The 14,979-nt window shown below is 33.4% G+C and overlaps 1 protein-coding gene across 3 annotated transcripts in view; it reads right to left on the bottom strand.

The window, feature by feature from the left end:
• GBE1 (1,4-alpha-glucan branching enzyme 1) overlaps positions 1–14,979 on the bottom strand; it is a 275,071-nt gene that overhangs the window by 66,418 nt on the left and 193,674 nt on the right. For all 3 annotated transcript variants that reach the window (XM_047794429.1, XM_047794412.1, XM_047794422.1), the window contains exons 10-12: positions 13,940–14,038; positions 8,303–8,413; positions 3,737–3,908 (exon numbers count right to left, since the gene is read on the bottom strand). In XM_047794429.1, coding sequence (XP_047650385.1) covers positions 3,737–3,908; positions 8,303–8,413; positions 13,940–14,038 — 382 coding nt within the window. The remainder of the gene's footprint in view (positions 1–3,736; positions 3,909–8,302; positions 8,414–13,939; positions 14,039–14,979) is intronic.

The following is a 14,979-nucleotide window of genomic DNA, read 5'->3' as shown; positions in this document are numbered from 1 at the left end:
TCTGTAAATACAAATTTACTTTTATTAATACTTATTATAACTCATGATTAATGATATAAAATATAAAAATAATTTAGCCACCCCTGCATCCCTCTTCCATACTTAATTTTTTGATATGAGGATACAGTAGAATAGGAAATATCAATCTATTTATTCATAATCAATTAAAATAACATAGCAAATCAAAAAAAATTATAGCAAATATTCCCTTATTTTCACTGGAGTGAAAGAACATTTTGAAACTCAAGATTAGGAGTACAGAGGACAAAGAATAAATAAATAAAACAAAAACAAGTACAATAAACCTGGTATTGTAAGAAAATTCATATTGATCTTAATATTTTTTTGATAAACAGAATGCCTGTCTAAATGCCTGACAAATTTAGGTAAACATATTTAAATGAAAAACTACAAAAATGTGTTGTTCTTTTCCTTTTTTATTTAACTCATTCTTTCTCTACTAGAGGGGAATAAAAATAAAATTCTAAAAAGCTAATAAGTTTTAAAATGCCTAAAACATGTGTAAACAACCAGATTGCTCCTCGGTCTTGAATTTCTTAAATCGATCTTTTTAAAAATTAATTTCTCATATGCTATTTGAAAAAAAAATAACTGCTCTAAACCACAACTAGTGATTGCATTTAATGAACTACTGCTAAAAATATTGCAAAATAATTATATATATATGCATATACATATATAAATATATAAAATGTCCTTTTTCAGAAAAAAAATGTGAAATCCTTGTGATGTGCTAGATATTGTGCTAATTGCTGCAAGTTCATGAAGGTATGTATAATAGTAAGATACAGATGACCCTTATTTTCATTCAATTTTAAACTTATCAAGGCAGCCATATATTTAATAGCTTTTTAAATATAATTTTGTTCCATACCACAACAGGCAAGTATAGGGTAATGTAAAGATGTATAATGGGTGAAACTAATGAAGTTTAAAGCTTTAGAAAAGCTTCCCTAAGGAAAGCCTTGAAAGGATTTGCAGATGAAGGATTTGGTCAGGTATAGTAGGAGGTATTTGAGTAGAATGATTTCAAGAGGGGAGAACAACAAAATGTACAGAGTTCAGGGTGGAAGGAGGCTCGTACATTCAATGACCTGAAAGAAGGCTTGCTTGGCTGGAGAAGAGCAATCAACGGGGAGACCCATGGGAGACCATTCATGCAAGGCTCACAGGTCAGCTGGAGGACACTGTAGCCACTGAAGCCATTAAGCAGGAGAGTGACATGATCAGAAAGTGGGAAAAAAATTTTAAAGTCAGGATAGCTCAAGGGGAAAGATTAAATTTTTCATAAAACAATAATAATTTCAGAAATTATAGACATTGGATATTACCGCTTTTAAAGCTAGTAAAGAAATGCTAGATTTAGATAAGATACTTCGACAAAAAAATTTTAAGTGCTTAAGTGCTTTATTGGAGTTAAACATTATAAGCCATTTGAAGGACAAAAGTAAGAATAATACTTTAAAAGATCTTTGAGTCCTATATCAAAGAATAATCTTGAAATATATTTGATATCACAAATACAGTCAATTTATAGACCTTAGAGAGAGATGCTAGAAATAATGATGTTTATTTAGTTGTGTTACTATTGAAAGTTCCATGTAAAGATTTTCCAAAAGAGAACTGTAGCTTAGTTGGCCCTAGGTTGAATATATATGGCTGAGATGATATTAACATAAATGTTTCACAAAATTTATGAAGTCACTGGAGATTTGTTAATGTCTTAGCTGTCCATAATCTGTTTTCACCCTCAGAAAATACTGGCCAAGACTCAGGAAATAGTTTTCATTATGAACTTTCATCAGATCTTTTTTATCTGAAAGTTATCAATATTAAATTCATTAGGGTCACTAAGTCACTGTCATCTGAAGATGGTTTTGTTATACTCTGATGCTTTGTTACATGCTATGGGCTAGAACTGTCTTCAACAAAGGACAGTCTCAGGAAAAGGACTTTATCAAGTACTTTAAACTACTGACAGTCTGAACTCTTTGGTATAGGCTTCTGAGCTGACATTGCTTACATGACGTCCAGACTAAAGCAGTAAACTAAAGCCCGATTACCAGAATTCTTGGATGGAGTGGGCTTCAAGAATGAATGACAGGATTGACAGCAAGAACTCAGAGGTCTGATTTGATTTTGTTTCTCTATGTGGAAAGTTGTTTTAATTTCCACATATATAAGGAAGCTCTTCCACTTTCTTTTCACTTTCTCTCGCTCTCTTTTTTTCTTTTTTCTTTTTGGTCTTTTTTAGGGCCACACCACGGCATATGGAAGTTCCCAGGTTAGGGGCTGAATCAGAGCTGTAGCTGTCAGCCTACACTACAGCCACAGCAACGCAGGATCCAAGCTGCGTCTGTGACCTATACCACACAGCTCATGGCAATGCCAGATCCTTAACCCACTAAGAGAGGCCAGGGATCAAACTCATATCCTCATGGATACTAGTTGGGTTCGTTACCACTAAGCCACAATGAGAACTCTCATTCTTCACTTTCTTTTTAATTTATATACACTGTGACAATTTGGTAAACTCTGCTTTTGTAAATGAAACAAAAACATTTAAAAATCTCACACTTTACATGGTGACACAATTATTTATGTAGGTTTATAGACACTGCCTTTTCATCAGGATTTAATTAAATAAACTGATTGCCCAACTAAGGCCTTATTGGAAAGGCCATATCTGTGAATGATGTTCACTATGTCAGGGAGGACCAGCTGCTTTTACTTATGAATAAAATGCCCGCAAAGTTCACCCAGGAAGCCCAGACTGGTGCCCAGAGGACAAAGTGCCTTCTCACTGGTCATGAGGGTCACTTCCTTGGGACTATAAAAAATTCTGGTGATCCTAAGAGGAAAGAAAGGTACTGAAAGCTACAGGTTGTATAGGTGAGATCTGGTGTATGGCTTATTGGGTTTGGCTTCCTAATCTCAAATGAGCAAACAACGGAAGCTTTTAAAAGTCCAATCTGAGTTTTTTTAATAAAATTTTCCAGATAAAAATAAACTAGTCTGAAGCCTCTATGGCTTTATTGCAGAAAAATAAGTCGGCCTCCCATACATATTTCCGAGTCTTCCTAGCTCTCTCTAGCTTAAAAACTGGTGAAATTCCAAATGACAGTGGTTGATCAAACAGACACCAACAGAGATACCAACAGAAAATGGTATTCATTCAAGATCCTTTAGACAAAAATGACCTTTGAATATTCATGCGTCCTATTTTTTAAAACAAATATTTTTTGTCTATCATATTATCTTGTGCCTTAGTTTCCATATTTATAATACGAATATACTGGTATACAATTACCTTAAAGAAGACCAATAATATTAGCTCAATATATTATGACATAACAATTATATCCTTCTTATGTTCAGTGAACAAACACTATAATAATAAAATACATTCATAATGATTAAATTCAGAAGAATAATTCTAGGTTTTAAAAAGTTCACCCCAATTTATTTAATATTGACAACACTATTAAATAAAATACCAGCCATTAGATAAATTTTGCATCATGTATTAGTATAACAAGAATCTTAAAGTAATTTAATTTTTACAGTTTATACATGACAGTCTTTTAAAGGAATAAAGTAACTTTCTATTTTAAACCTGAACAACCAAACCAAAATATTCCACATGATTTATGTCATGTGTAATATTTGTTAACATTTTAAACATGGATTGGATATATGTTCAACTCATACTTACCCATGAAATTGAGATAGCCTTCTCCACCAAGTGTATGAGTAATGAGTCGAATCATTTTATGAAGCTGTATTCCACGATCAATAACTGGAGTAAACGGGGTCAGAACACTCATGTTGGTATACATTTCAGCATCCATCAACCAAAACGCCAGTGTCTTATCCCCAACGAGTGCCTATAAAAATAAAAGTCACTGATATAAATGCAAAGAATAGGTACTAAGCAGTTGTCATTTATCCAAGAATAACACGTGATTACATAGAATGGGAAACAATGCAGGAGAGGTGTGTGAATTAGTATTAACATCATGTATTTTCCAATAGTCACTTTCTATGATAAAGGTGAGCTGGTGAAATTAGATCTCTTGTATCTAATTTCTGGGTAAAAAACTCATGATAAGCTATCTGAATATTTGTTATAATATGTTGATATTTCACATTTTTTGAACTTATAATAAATGTGTATTATAATGTTGCGAATACCAATAGATTTTTTTTTCATTTTCTTTACAATGAGTTTTTTTAAATTGAATGAAGGATTCTTTAAATTCTAAAGTGCTTTTCAAAAGTTTCAAGAACTTGTAACTTGAACTGTTATAAGAAGAACTTTTTAAAAGTTTCACACACATGATTTCATATAACCCCATAATCTTAGGTTAAACTATTAGAATACTAATAGATTTAAAAAAAAAATAATTCACATACCGTGATTTTATTTGTTTTGAAAGGCTGTAAGAGTTTCTTAAAAATTATTTAGATGATATTCATTTATATGTATGTAGATGTATTTATATATAAATTTTATATATATATATATATATTACAATGGATCCTCCTCCCCTTCAGCAGAGATGACAAATTTTTCTTAAAATGTAAAATTTGCTTTCTTATTATATTTGCCATCTAATCTAAAATTAATTTGTTTTATATGAAAATACAATGATTGAGAAATGGAGCAGGTAACATAGAAACACCCTGAGCAGCAGGAGAGGCCTCTTAACAACCTGAATTATATATGGTTAAAAACAGCTAATTAATGCAAAGTGTTCTTTATTGACAAAAAATAATATATAATGAAACATAGAGATTATAATCATAATCCTGTTATCCTATTATTGTACAATTATTGTCATTTTTAGAAAAAAATTATTTACAAAACTATTTTAATCTCTAAACAATTTTCATTAGAGTGACTTTTCTTTGAAATACTCTTACAAGAAGATCTACCCTTTCTGTGAGTTATTCTGAGGGCAAAGAAAGAACTGGCTCAGAGTATGGTTCCTGCCACAAGAATTCTCAATTTGATTAGCAGGCAACTGTCATCTGTATTACTTGAGTTCAAATTTTTTTGCTTCATCAAAGTAGCTTCTTTGTCCTCTGACTTATATGTAAATATCTTCAATCTAAACATACAAAATGAATGTGTACTGCTAAGGACTGGATTGTGTCCTCCAAATTTATGTCAAAGTTCTAACCCTCAGAATGACTATATTTGGAGATAAAAACTTTAAAGAGGTTTTTTAAGGTTGTGACCTTAAAACAACCTAGGTTAAATAAGGTCACAATTCTATGTGAGAGATGCCCTTATATGAAGAGAAAGAGGCATTAGGAATGAGTTTGCACAGGAAAAAGACCACGTGAGAGCACAGAGAGAAGATGGCAAGCCTAGGAGAGAAACCTCAGGAGAAATCAAACCCGCTGACACCTTGATCTTGTACTGCAAGAAGTAAACTGCTGTTGTTTAAGTCTCCCTGTCTGCTGGGTTTCAAAATAGTAGCCCTAGCAGACTAACGCATGTACCCGTGAAATGCAGCTTCAAACTGACATATACCTTAGAGTTCCCTATAAGCTTACTTTGGAAATAAGGCTCCATTGCTAAAAAAAAAAGTTGGAAGATATAAAAATATTTGTTAGGTTATTTGACAGTACAATTTCTTAAACAATTTGTCCTTTTCACTTGCTTTGAATTGTTTAATTGTATTTTTATGTGTAATTGTGTTCATTTCTATCATCTCTGATTCTATTACAAAACTATCTTGATAACTTCTACTTAGATTTTTTGCTATGATGTATGAATTTCTGATTCATTAATAAATACTCATTTTTATAATTTTTATCAGATTTAAAATTCAATGTATGTTTGCTTTCAGAAAGAACTAAGCAACTTGCATCTTATTTGTACATTCCTGACAATTTATAATACAAGGAAGAATTACCTGGATCTTAAAAGTATGAAATAATTCTTGGTAAATCTATACAGTTTCCATACATTTTGGAAGAAAAATTATGAAATTAATCTATAAATTTCATCTTCAATTTGTCTATTCCACTCATTATTTTATTCATTCATATAAAATAAACATATATAGGGAGCTCAAAATGTACTACAGCTGCTAGAAGTTTACAGTAGAAAGACAGAATTTATGCATATATTTTAATTTTCATGTTGTTATATATTTGGCAAGGAGTTCTCCCATCCATAAATTAATATTATTCATTTCTTATTTCATTACATTTTAGTTCTGATTTTTTCATAGGTTTTTTTTGTTTGTTTGTTTGTTTTTAATTTTTGTCTTTTTAGGGCCGCACCAGAAGCATATGGAGGTTCCCAGCTAGGGGTCGAATTGAAACTACAGCTGCAGGCCTATACCACAGACGTAGCAACGTGGGATCCGAGCTGTGTCTGCAGCCTACACCACAGCTCATAGCAACACTGGACCCTTAACCTACTGAGGGAGGCCAGGGATCAAACTCACGTCCTCCCAGATACTAGTCAGGTTCGTTAACTGCTGAGCCACGACAGGAACTCCTTTCACAGGTATATATTTGATCTGTTCCATAGCCAATTTCAGTTGAAAAGAAAGTACTGCTCTGATTTGGAAGATGCAAAATTTAGATGTCTATTTCATGAGTGAGAAACTTTCTGTAAAGGCCAAATAGTACAGAATTTAGGCATTATGGGCTACTTTCTCAGTCTCTACTAGATTTGCCATTATGGCTCAAAAGCAGCCACAGGAGTTCCAGTTGTGGCTCAGTGGTAACAAACCAGACTGGTATCCATGAGGATGCAGGTTTGATCCTTGGCCTCACTCAGTGGGTTAAGGATCCAGTGTTGCCACGAGCTGTGGTGTAGGTCACAGATGCAGCTTGGATCCCATGTTATTGTGCCTGTGTTGTACACCTAAAGCTACAGCTCCGATTCAGCTCCTAGCCTGGGAACTTCCATATGCTGCAGGTACAGACCTAAAAAGACAGAAGAAAAAAAAAAGAAAGAAAGAAAGAAAGAAAGAAAGAAACAAACAAACAAACAAACAAACAAAAAGCAGCCATAGACAACAGGTAAATGAATGAGCATAGATGTGTTCCAATTAATTTCACTCAACAAACAGCAGGCAGGATTTGACCCAGGGGCCTTGGTAACTGACCTCTGGTCTACTTACAGTTTTTGAGTAGTTAGAGAAGACACCTGAATTACTAGTGTTTACCTTAAATTTTCAATTTTGGCTGAAATAACAGAGAAGCTTATTGTTTGAGCTTCAATTTTCTTAATACATACACTATGAATAATTTTTAAAAGTTTTGCTGTCTTCTTTTTAATGTATAGAGAGTTCATTTTATTTTGTTTATGATGATTCACAAGGATTTAAATAACTAGCCTTTTTCTCCATTTATTTATTTTATTGTGTGACTTAGTCACAGTGCTAGGGCTAGAAATACAAAGGTAATGGAAAGAAACTGTCTCCTTAAAATGTGATGAGCACATGAAAGATAGGGAAACTGTTTTTTTCCTATACACCAAGATGAAGGCTTAGAGAGAATATATCTGCCCCAGGGCATTAGGCCTTTATAGGAACTTCCCAGGGCAAGTAGGCATTTGCAAGTATGTGGGGAAAAGTCCAAGACTGGAGCAAGGTTGACCTACTCAAGAATGGATGGAAATTTTACAGTAATGAATTATAGAATGCTTGGAGTGTTGAGCAAAGAATACGGGTAGAAACTATGACATGGGCCAGGATATGAGAAGCTGTGAATAAGAACCTTTACCCAAAAGATCTGGGTTGACGAAATTAGCTTTGCCCTTTGGAAAATACTTCAGGCCACATTACGGGATAGACTAAAACTGAGGACAGAGGTCAGGGTGATCAATCAGCAAAATATTTCAGTGACTGAGGGGGGAAAAAATGATGAAAGCCTGTCAAAAGGCATAAAAGAAAATCTTCAGAAGGAAACCTAAAATGGAAATTGATATTAACCTGGATTAGCACCAACATTTTTCTTGTTACAACAAAGGAAAACATGTAAGATAACACTTGCAACTGTCATTTACAATCTTTTAATTGAAGTCTGGCATGGTAAAAAAAAAAAGAAACTGAATTTTGATGCTGGAATTTATAGATCCACAAGATAATTTTAAAATTTTCTCAAGTGTGAGCAGTTGTCACATAAAATAGAGAACAAATTATATTAACAGTATTAGACTACAGAAATTTGTATTGAGATATGTTTACATTTAGACATGTTAATAAATTCAGACACAGAGAGAGAATGGTTTATACATGTATTTGTTTACCTGATCATGGCTCTCTGCATAAGCAATGCTCTTTTCAAGGTGGCGTCTGTTTGTGAGTGTATACACTATATTGCCCATATTCCAGTCTTCATCTTTAAATTCTTTAAGTAGCTAAATGCAAGAGAGAAAATAATTTGAATGAACCATTATCATTCTTACTCTAAATCCCAATCTGAGAGTATACATCACATCAATCCAAATTATCTGACATGCAGATAAAAGCACACCCATATAGAGAAAATATCTTTGTTAAAACTCATAGCTTTTATACAGACTGTTCAAATGGCAGTGGTGTTGTATGTGCTTGTGTTTGCTTTTGTGCATATGATCTTATCACTGCACCATTAGGATTTCTGCAAACTTTTTCCCCTATAACAACTGCTACCTCTTGATTAATGACCACAGTAAAGTATATAGTGTAGCTTTTTGTAATATTCACAAGGTAGAGAGATACTTGTTACATTTTTAGGTTTGCATAAAAAAAAAAAAAACTGTAGGAATCGTATCTTATTCCAGCCTTAAAAAATAATTAAAATAACAACTATTATTTCAAAGTGCAAAGGCTAATATCATGAAATAATTATCATCTTAACATTTTTGTCTTCATTTCACTTGCTACTCAGTCTCCACTGCAGTTTCTGCACGCCTAACACCTCTTTGATGCAAATGACCTTGCCAAAATCTCAGATTATGATTGTCTCTAGGTCAGTGATTGCTCTTTCTTCAGCAGATGCTTGCTGTACATAATGATGTTGCTGACCCGTATGCCTGCCCATGAAATGCTTTCCTTCTTAGGCTACCATTGAAAGACTCCTGATTGTTTTATTATGCCACCACTTAATGCATCCTGCAAATTCCTTCCTCCATCCATCCTATAAAAGCTGGAGCTCCTCAGAGTTAATAGCCTAAAAAGAGTCTATAATTTTACTCAACACACTCAGTCTGTCTGGGCTCACTTCTCTGTCCCAAAGTGTCAATTACCTGCTGGTGGCAGAATTCTAAATTGGCCCCTGTGATTCCTACTACCTCATATATGCCTCTTGAGTAATCCTTTACCTCGAGTGTGGGAGGGACATTTTAATAAAATGGATATCCTCAGATGAAATTGAGATGATAATTGAATAATGTTTTAAGTTGCTAAGTTTTTGGTAATTTGTTGCACTACAATAGGAAACTGATGAAGATTTTGGTGGAAGAAATGGGGTTCTGGCCTGCTTGTATCTTCCTTGGTATTTTTTTTTTTCTCAGTGCAAATCAGAGGTGCTTAACCATCCCTTATAATTGCAGTAGGAACCACTGGGCACCAGAGGACAGGCGGTATTAGGCAGAATAATGGCCTAATAATAATTCCAAGTCTGTGAATATGTCACCTTACAGCAGAAAGGACTTCAAAGTTGTGATGAAGTTAAGGACATTGAGATGGGAATATTATCTTGGGTTATATGGATGGTTCCAATATAATTACAGGGATTTTTCTTAAAAGAAGCCTGAGTTGTGAGAGTAAGAGAGAGAACTGAAGATGTTACCCTGCTGGCTTTGAAGATGTGGAAAGGGGCCATGAACCAAGGAATACAAGTGGCTTTTAGAAGCTAGAAAAGGCAAGAAAACAAGAGCCTCCCGAAGGAATTCATCCTTGCCAGTGCTATGATCTTAGCCCAGTAAGACCCATTTCAGATTTGTGACTATATGATAATAAATTTGTGTTATTTTAAGACAACAGGTTTATGGTATTTAGACTCAGCAACAATTTGAAACTAATGTATAGATTTACAAAAATATACCCTTAATTAAGTTTTGACTATTGTATAAAAACAATTCCATGGGAGGAGGATAGACTTTTCAATAAATCATACTACAGAGCTGGACATTTGTAAGCAAAAGAAAAATCCTGACATACTGACTATATAAAAACTAACTCAAATGGCCTTAAATACACAAGGAAAATGATAAAATATTTAATGGAACACATGGGTGAATCAAATAATCTTAGATTTCACATCAAAAGAGATCTCTAAAAGGAAAAGAAAAATAAAGGTAAATTGAACTCCATCAAATTTAAAAGAAACAAGGAACTTTTGCTTTGTGTAAGTTCACAGGAGGAGGATGAAAAGACAAGCAACAAAATGGGAGAAAGCATTTGTCAACCAAATATCCAAGGAGAGTTGAATCTAGAATATTTAAAGAACCCTTAAAACTCTGTAGTAAATAAATGATCCACTTAGAAATTGTCAAAGGACATTAATAGACATTTTACCAAAAAGGATATATAGAAGGCATATAGGCACACAAAAAGATGTTATCATCACAAGCTGTGAAAGAAAGGCAAATTAAACCCACAGTGGGATACTTCTATGAGAAAATATAGAAACTGTATCTTTCCAAAGTTGCTAATGGGAATGTAAAACAGTACAGCTCACCTAAAAAATAGTTTGGCAGTTTCTTAACAAATTAACATCCAACTACTATATGACCCAGAAATTGTACTTTTGAGTATCCCAGAGTAATGAAATTTATGGTCATACAAAAATATGGTCATACAAAAACAATCTGTAAACAAATGTTTATAGCAGCTTTATTTATAAGAGCCAAAACCTAAAAACAATCTACATATCTTTTAATGGATGAGTGATTAAACAAACTCTGGTACATCCATGCCATGGAATACCATTCAGTAATGAAAAGTAATACACTACTGATACATGCAACAATCTGGATGATTCACCAGAGAATTCAACTGAGTGAAAAATGGCAATCCCAAAAGGTTACATACTACATGATTCCATTCTTGAAATGAAAAAATTATAGAAATTGATATCAGATTAGTAATTGCCACCAATGCATGGTTAAGAAGTGACAGGGAGAAGACAAAGTGGGTGTGGTTACAGAGGCAACATATGGGAAATTTATAGTAGTGCAAGTGTTCTATATCTTGATATTGTTCATGTCACTATCCTGGTAATGATACTGTACTATAGCTTTGCAAGATGTTACCACTGGCAAGATGTTACCAATGAGAAATAATGGTTAAGAATACCCAATGATTGGATTAGGAAGATGTATGTATACACAATGGAATACTACTCAGCCATACAGAAGAACAAAATAATGCCATTTGCAGTAACATGGATGGAACTAGAGAATCTCATCCTGAATGAAGTAACTCAGAAAGAGAAAGAAAAATACCATATGATATCACTTACATCTAGAATCTAATACATGGCACAAAGGCAACTTTCCAAAGAAAAGAAAATCATGGACTTGGAGAATAGACTTGTGGTTGCCAAGTGGGGAGGGGAAGGAGTTGGAGGGACTGGGAGCTTGGGGTAAACAGATGCAGAATGTAGACTTCGGGATGGATTAGCAATGGGATCCTGCTGTGTAGCACTGGAACTCTGTCTAGTCACTTATGATGGAACACTTAATGTGAGAAAAAAGAATGTATACATGTATGTGTAACTGGGTCACCATGCTGTACAGTAGAAAAAATATATATAATAAAAAAAAAAGAGTACACCAGATCTCACTGTATTATTTCTTACAACTGCAAGGAAATCTATAATTATCTTACTATAAAAAGTATAATTAAAAAACTATACATAATGGAAAATGCCAGATGCTCAATAAATATTTGATGGAATAGATAAATAAATGAGTTCAATTAAATACAAATATTACCTTTACATGAATACTTAAGGTACTAGATAATAAAAATGATTGAATAAAATGAAATATACAACAAATTGCCATTTTTTAGGCAAATACTTGTTCAATAAGTGATTAAACTAATATGATATTCCTAACTACTGATTTTGAACTCTACGAGTAGAAAATGGTAAATAATATGCTTTTGAGCAACAAAAGCATGAATGAAACCTAGCATTCTTATCTAACTCATACCCTGTGAGTACATAAAAGCATGCTACAAGCATTCTGAGTACAGTTGTCATTTGTATTAACACCCTTCTGTATTTTACTGACATTAAGTAATTTAATCATTTATGGAATTTTTACAAAATTATTCTTAAATCCAAAAATTAGAGAGGACATCCACTCAGTTATTTTTTAAAATATATTAACTCTCTCTTGTTTTATTAACTAAGGGTCCCACTTTAGTGATACAAAAAGGTTTTTAAATAATTACATAAAATAGAAGATGACATACGCCTTCAGAGGATTTACTATCTACAAAGACAAGATGGTCATATCCAAAACAGAGGACAATAAATTTTTCTCTATCCGTATTATGTACTGCCTCATACAGTGTCTTGAGCATACAAGGTACTAAAATGTTTATTAAGTTAAATTAAAAAAAAAACTGCCATTATTATTCAGAGAAGGAAATAGCCTACTGTGAGCTATAATTGACTGGGAAAAAATTTGGGTTGATGCAGACCTTGAGATATTATTGAATCTGCACAGAGACTGGTGAAGGTTTTTCAGTAGGAGGTTAAAAAACTAATACTTGTCACTTGTGAGGAAAAAAAGTCAGTGTGGAAGATCAGAAATAGTAAAAGACAGTGAGTGGATAAAGAACCTTCAACCAAGGTGAGAAACTTAAAGACCACAGAATTTTATAAGTAACAAATACAAAGCAACTTTCCCAGGTATTAAAGTTAGAACATACATCTGTTTGCTACTTTGATTTCTAAGTCTAATCGCCTGTTTATAAAACACTTGTTTTTTGACCTGAAAATGTTTAAGAAATCATTATAAATGGAGAAACGGAAGTTGTGTTGGTAGAGGTTTAATGTCACAGCTGTGCACTGCACAAACTGCCTGGGGGTACAGCGAAGACAATTAAGAGATGATTACAATAACCACTTCCTTCAGAGGATGCTTCATGGTTTTTCTAAGCAAAGTTAAGCTCTTCTACCATTGTGATCTCATGGCACAGGTCCAGAATCTGGCTGAAAGGGCTAATCACAAAACTTTATTATTTGGTACATATCTGACTCCCTACACATATTCGTCCTATGATTACAGACTTGGTCACTCAAAAATATTTCATTATCAAATCTAAGTCTATAAAACAACTTTCATCTTTAAGGCATACATAAAAGGAAATAAAATGTAATCCAAACTACTTTAACTGCCGTTAAATTTAATAAAATTGGATTAGAAATAATATGTAAGGTGTGAAGTACAATTATTCCTAGTGCCAGGCCCAGAGTAAGGACTTTTAAATGCTAAAAGAAGGAATGGAAGAATCCAAATTTGTTGAGAAAAAAAATACTATGAAGCAAGTACTAGGAATTAAGGAGTGACTCCTGCATTCATTGATGATATACAGGCAGAAATGGGTGGTTTGATGAAATTTAACATGTTTTAAATATAGAACACTGAGTTTCATATAATTGCATTGATACTGCAAAATTCCACTTACACAGCTAACATTTTATCAATCATATTTTCTTCTTGCCTGCATAATGCAAGTGTGAATACTTTAAATTAGAACTTTTAGAAGTTTAAGAAGCACCTTATTAAAAAGCACAAGAATCAACACACTGAGAGAATTTAACACCTCAATTATAATATCTGTAACTAATGATCACAACTAAGAAATAAAGCAAAGAAACAGTACATAAAACAACATAATACACAGTATCCACAGAAAAAAAAATTTACACAAATTCTTACCTGGATCCATTTATCTGGAATTGCCATGGCTAATCGATAGTCAAAGCCACCCCCTCCCTGGGAAATAGGAGAACACAGAGTTGGCATTCCTGATACATCCTAAAATAAAGAGCATAAGCATTATCAGTTCATACTGCTCACATTTTTACTAAATATTATCCTGACAGTAAAAATCCAGGCCAATAAATGCAAACAATAAATAGGGGCATCTGTTTTTAGAATGTTTCGGTAACATAGTTGTCAAATTAGATAAAATTGTGATAGCATATCTCACTTCTCAATAAGATTTTGGATAATGCTTTGCATTGCAGGAAGACTCTGATCTCATGACACTATTTTCTTTTTGCTTTTTCCTTAGTATCACATAAAGAATACAAAATAGTGAAAGCATTATTGCTGAAACATCATTTCTTACACTTATTTTTGAGCTACTGTAGGACTATTTTTTATTAGGTACTGCCTTCATCAAACTTAACAACATATGTGCGATGTAACTATTATCCTTGCCCTCTCCATATACAGCACTGACATAGAGTGTATTTTGTGAGCGCTTAGCTTCAGATGAAATGGGAAGTAGAGTTAGCACACTGAGAGTGAAGCAATAAGATGGCTTTCACTATAGTCAGTTACACTTGGAAAGGGTCTCTGAGGTTATCTAGTGGATGCTCTTCATTTAAAAGATACAGCAACCAAGGCTTATTGAGGTGAAGGGATCACTAAAGACATGTTTCTCAATGGTAGAGCAAGGACTCAGATGTTCGGCCTTTTGACAGTATCTTCCTACTATCATGCCACCACCAGATTATTGGTAATCAAATAAACCATCAAACAGATAAATAAAAAAAATGTATAAGGGCCCAATGTAACAAAATACATTATTGTAACAATTGTAAAATATGAGTCAAGTAGTAGCAAGTCTAACCAGCAATTCTAACTCCACACTATCTTTCAAAGAAATTATTTTCTCTTGCTCCATTTCCACAGGCACTATCTTATTTAATCTACAGTTCTACTTGCTTAGATCATTATGTTTCCAAATG

The sequence above is a fragment of the Phacochoerus africanus genome, chromosome 1 (assembly GCF_016906955.1).
Source record: "Phacochoerus africanus isolate WHEZ1 chromosome 1, ROS_Pafr_v1, whole genome shotgun sequence".
NCBI classification, from domain to species: Eukaryota; Metazoa; Chordata; class Mammalia; order Artiodactyla; family Suidae; genus Phacochoerus; species Phacochoerus africanus.
Note: the sequence above shows the minus strand (reverse complement) of the source record. Positions and strands in the feature narration are given on the sequence as shown.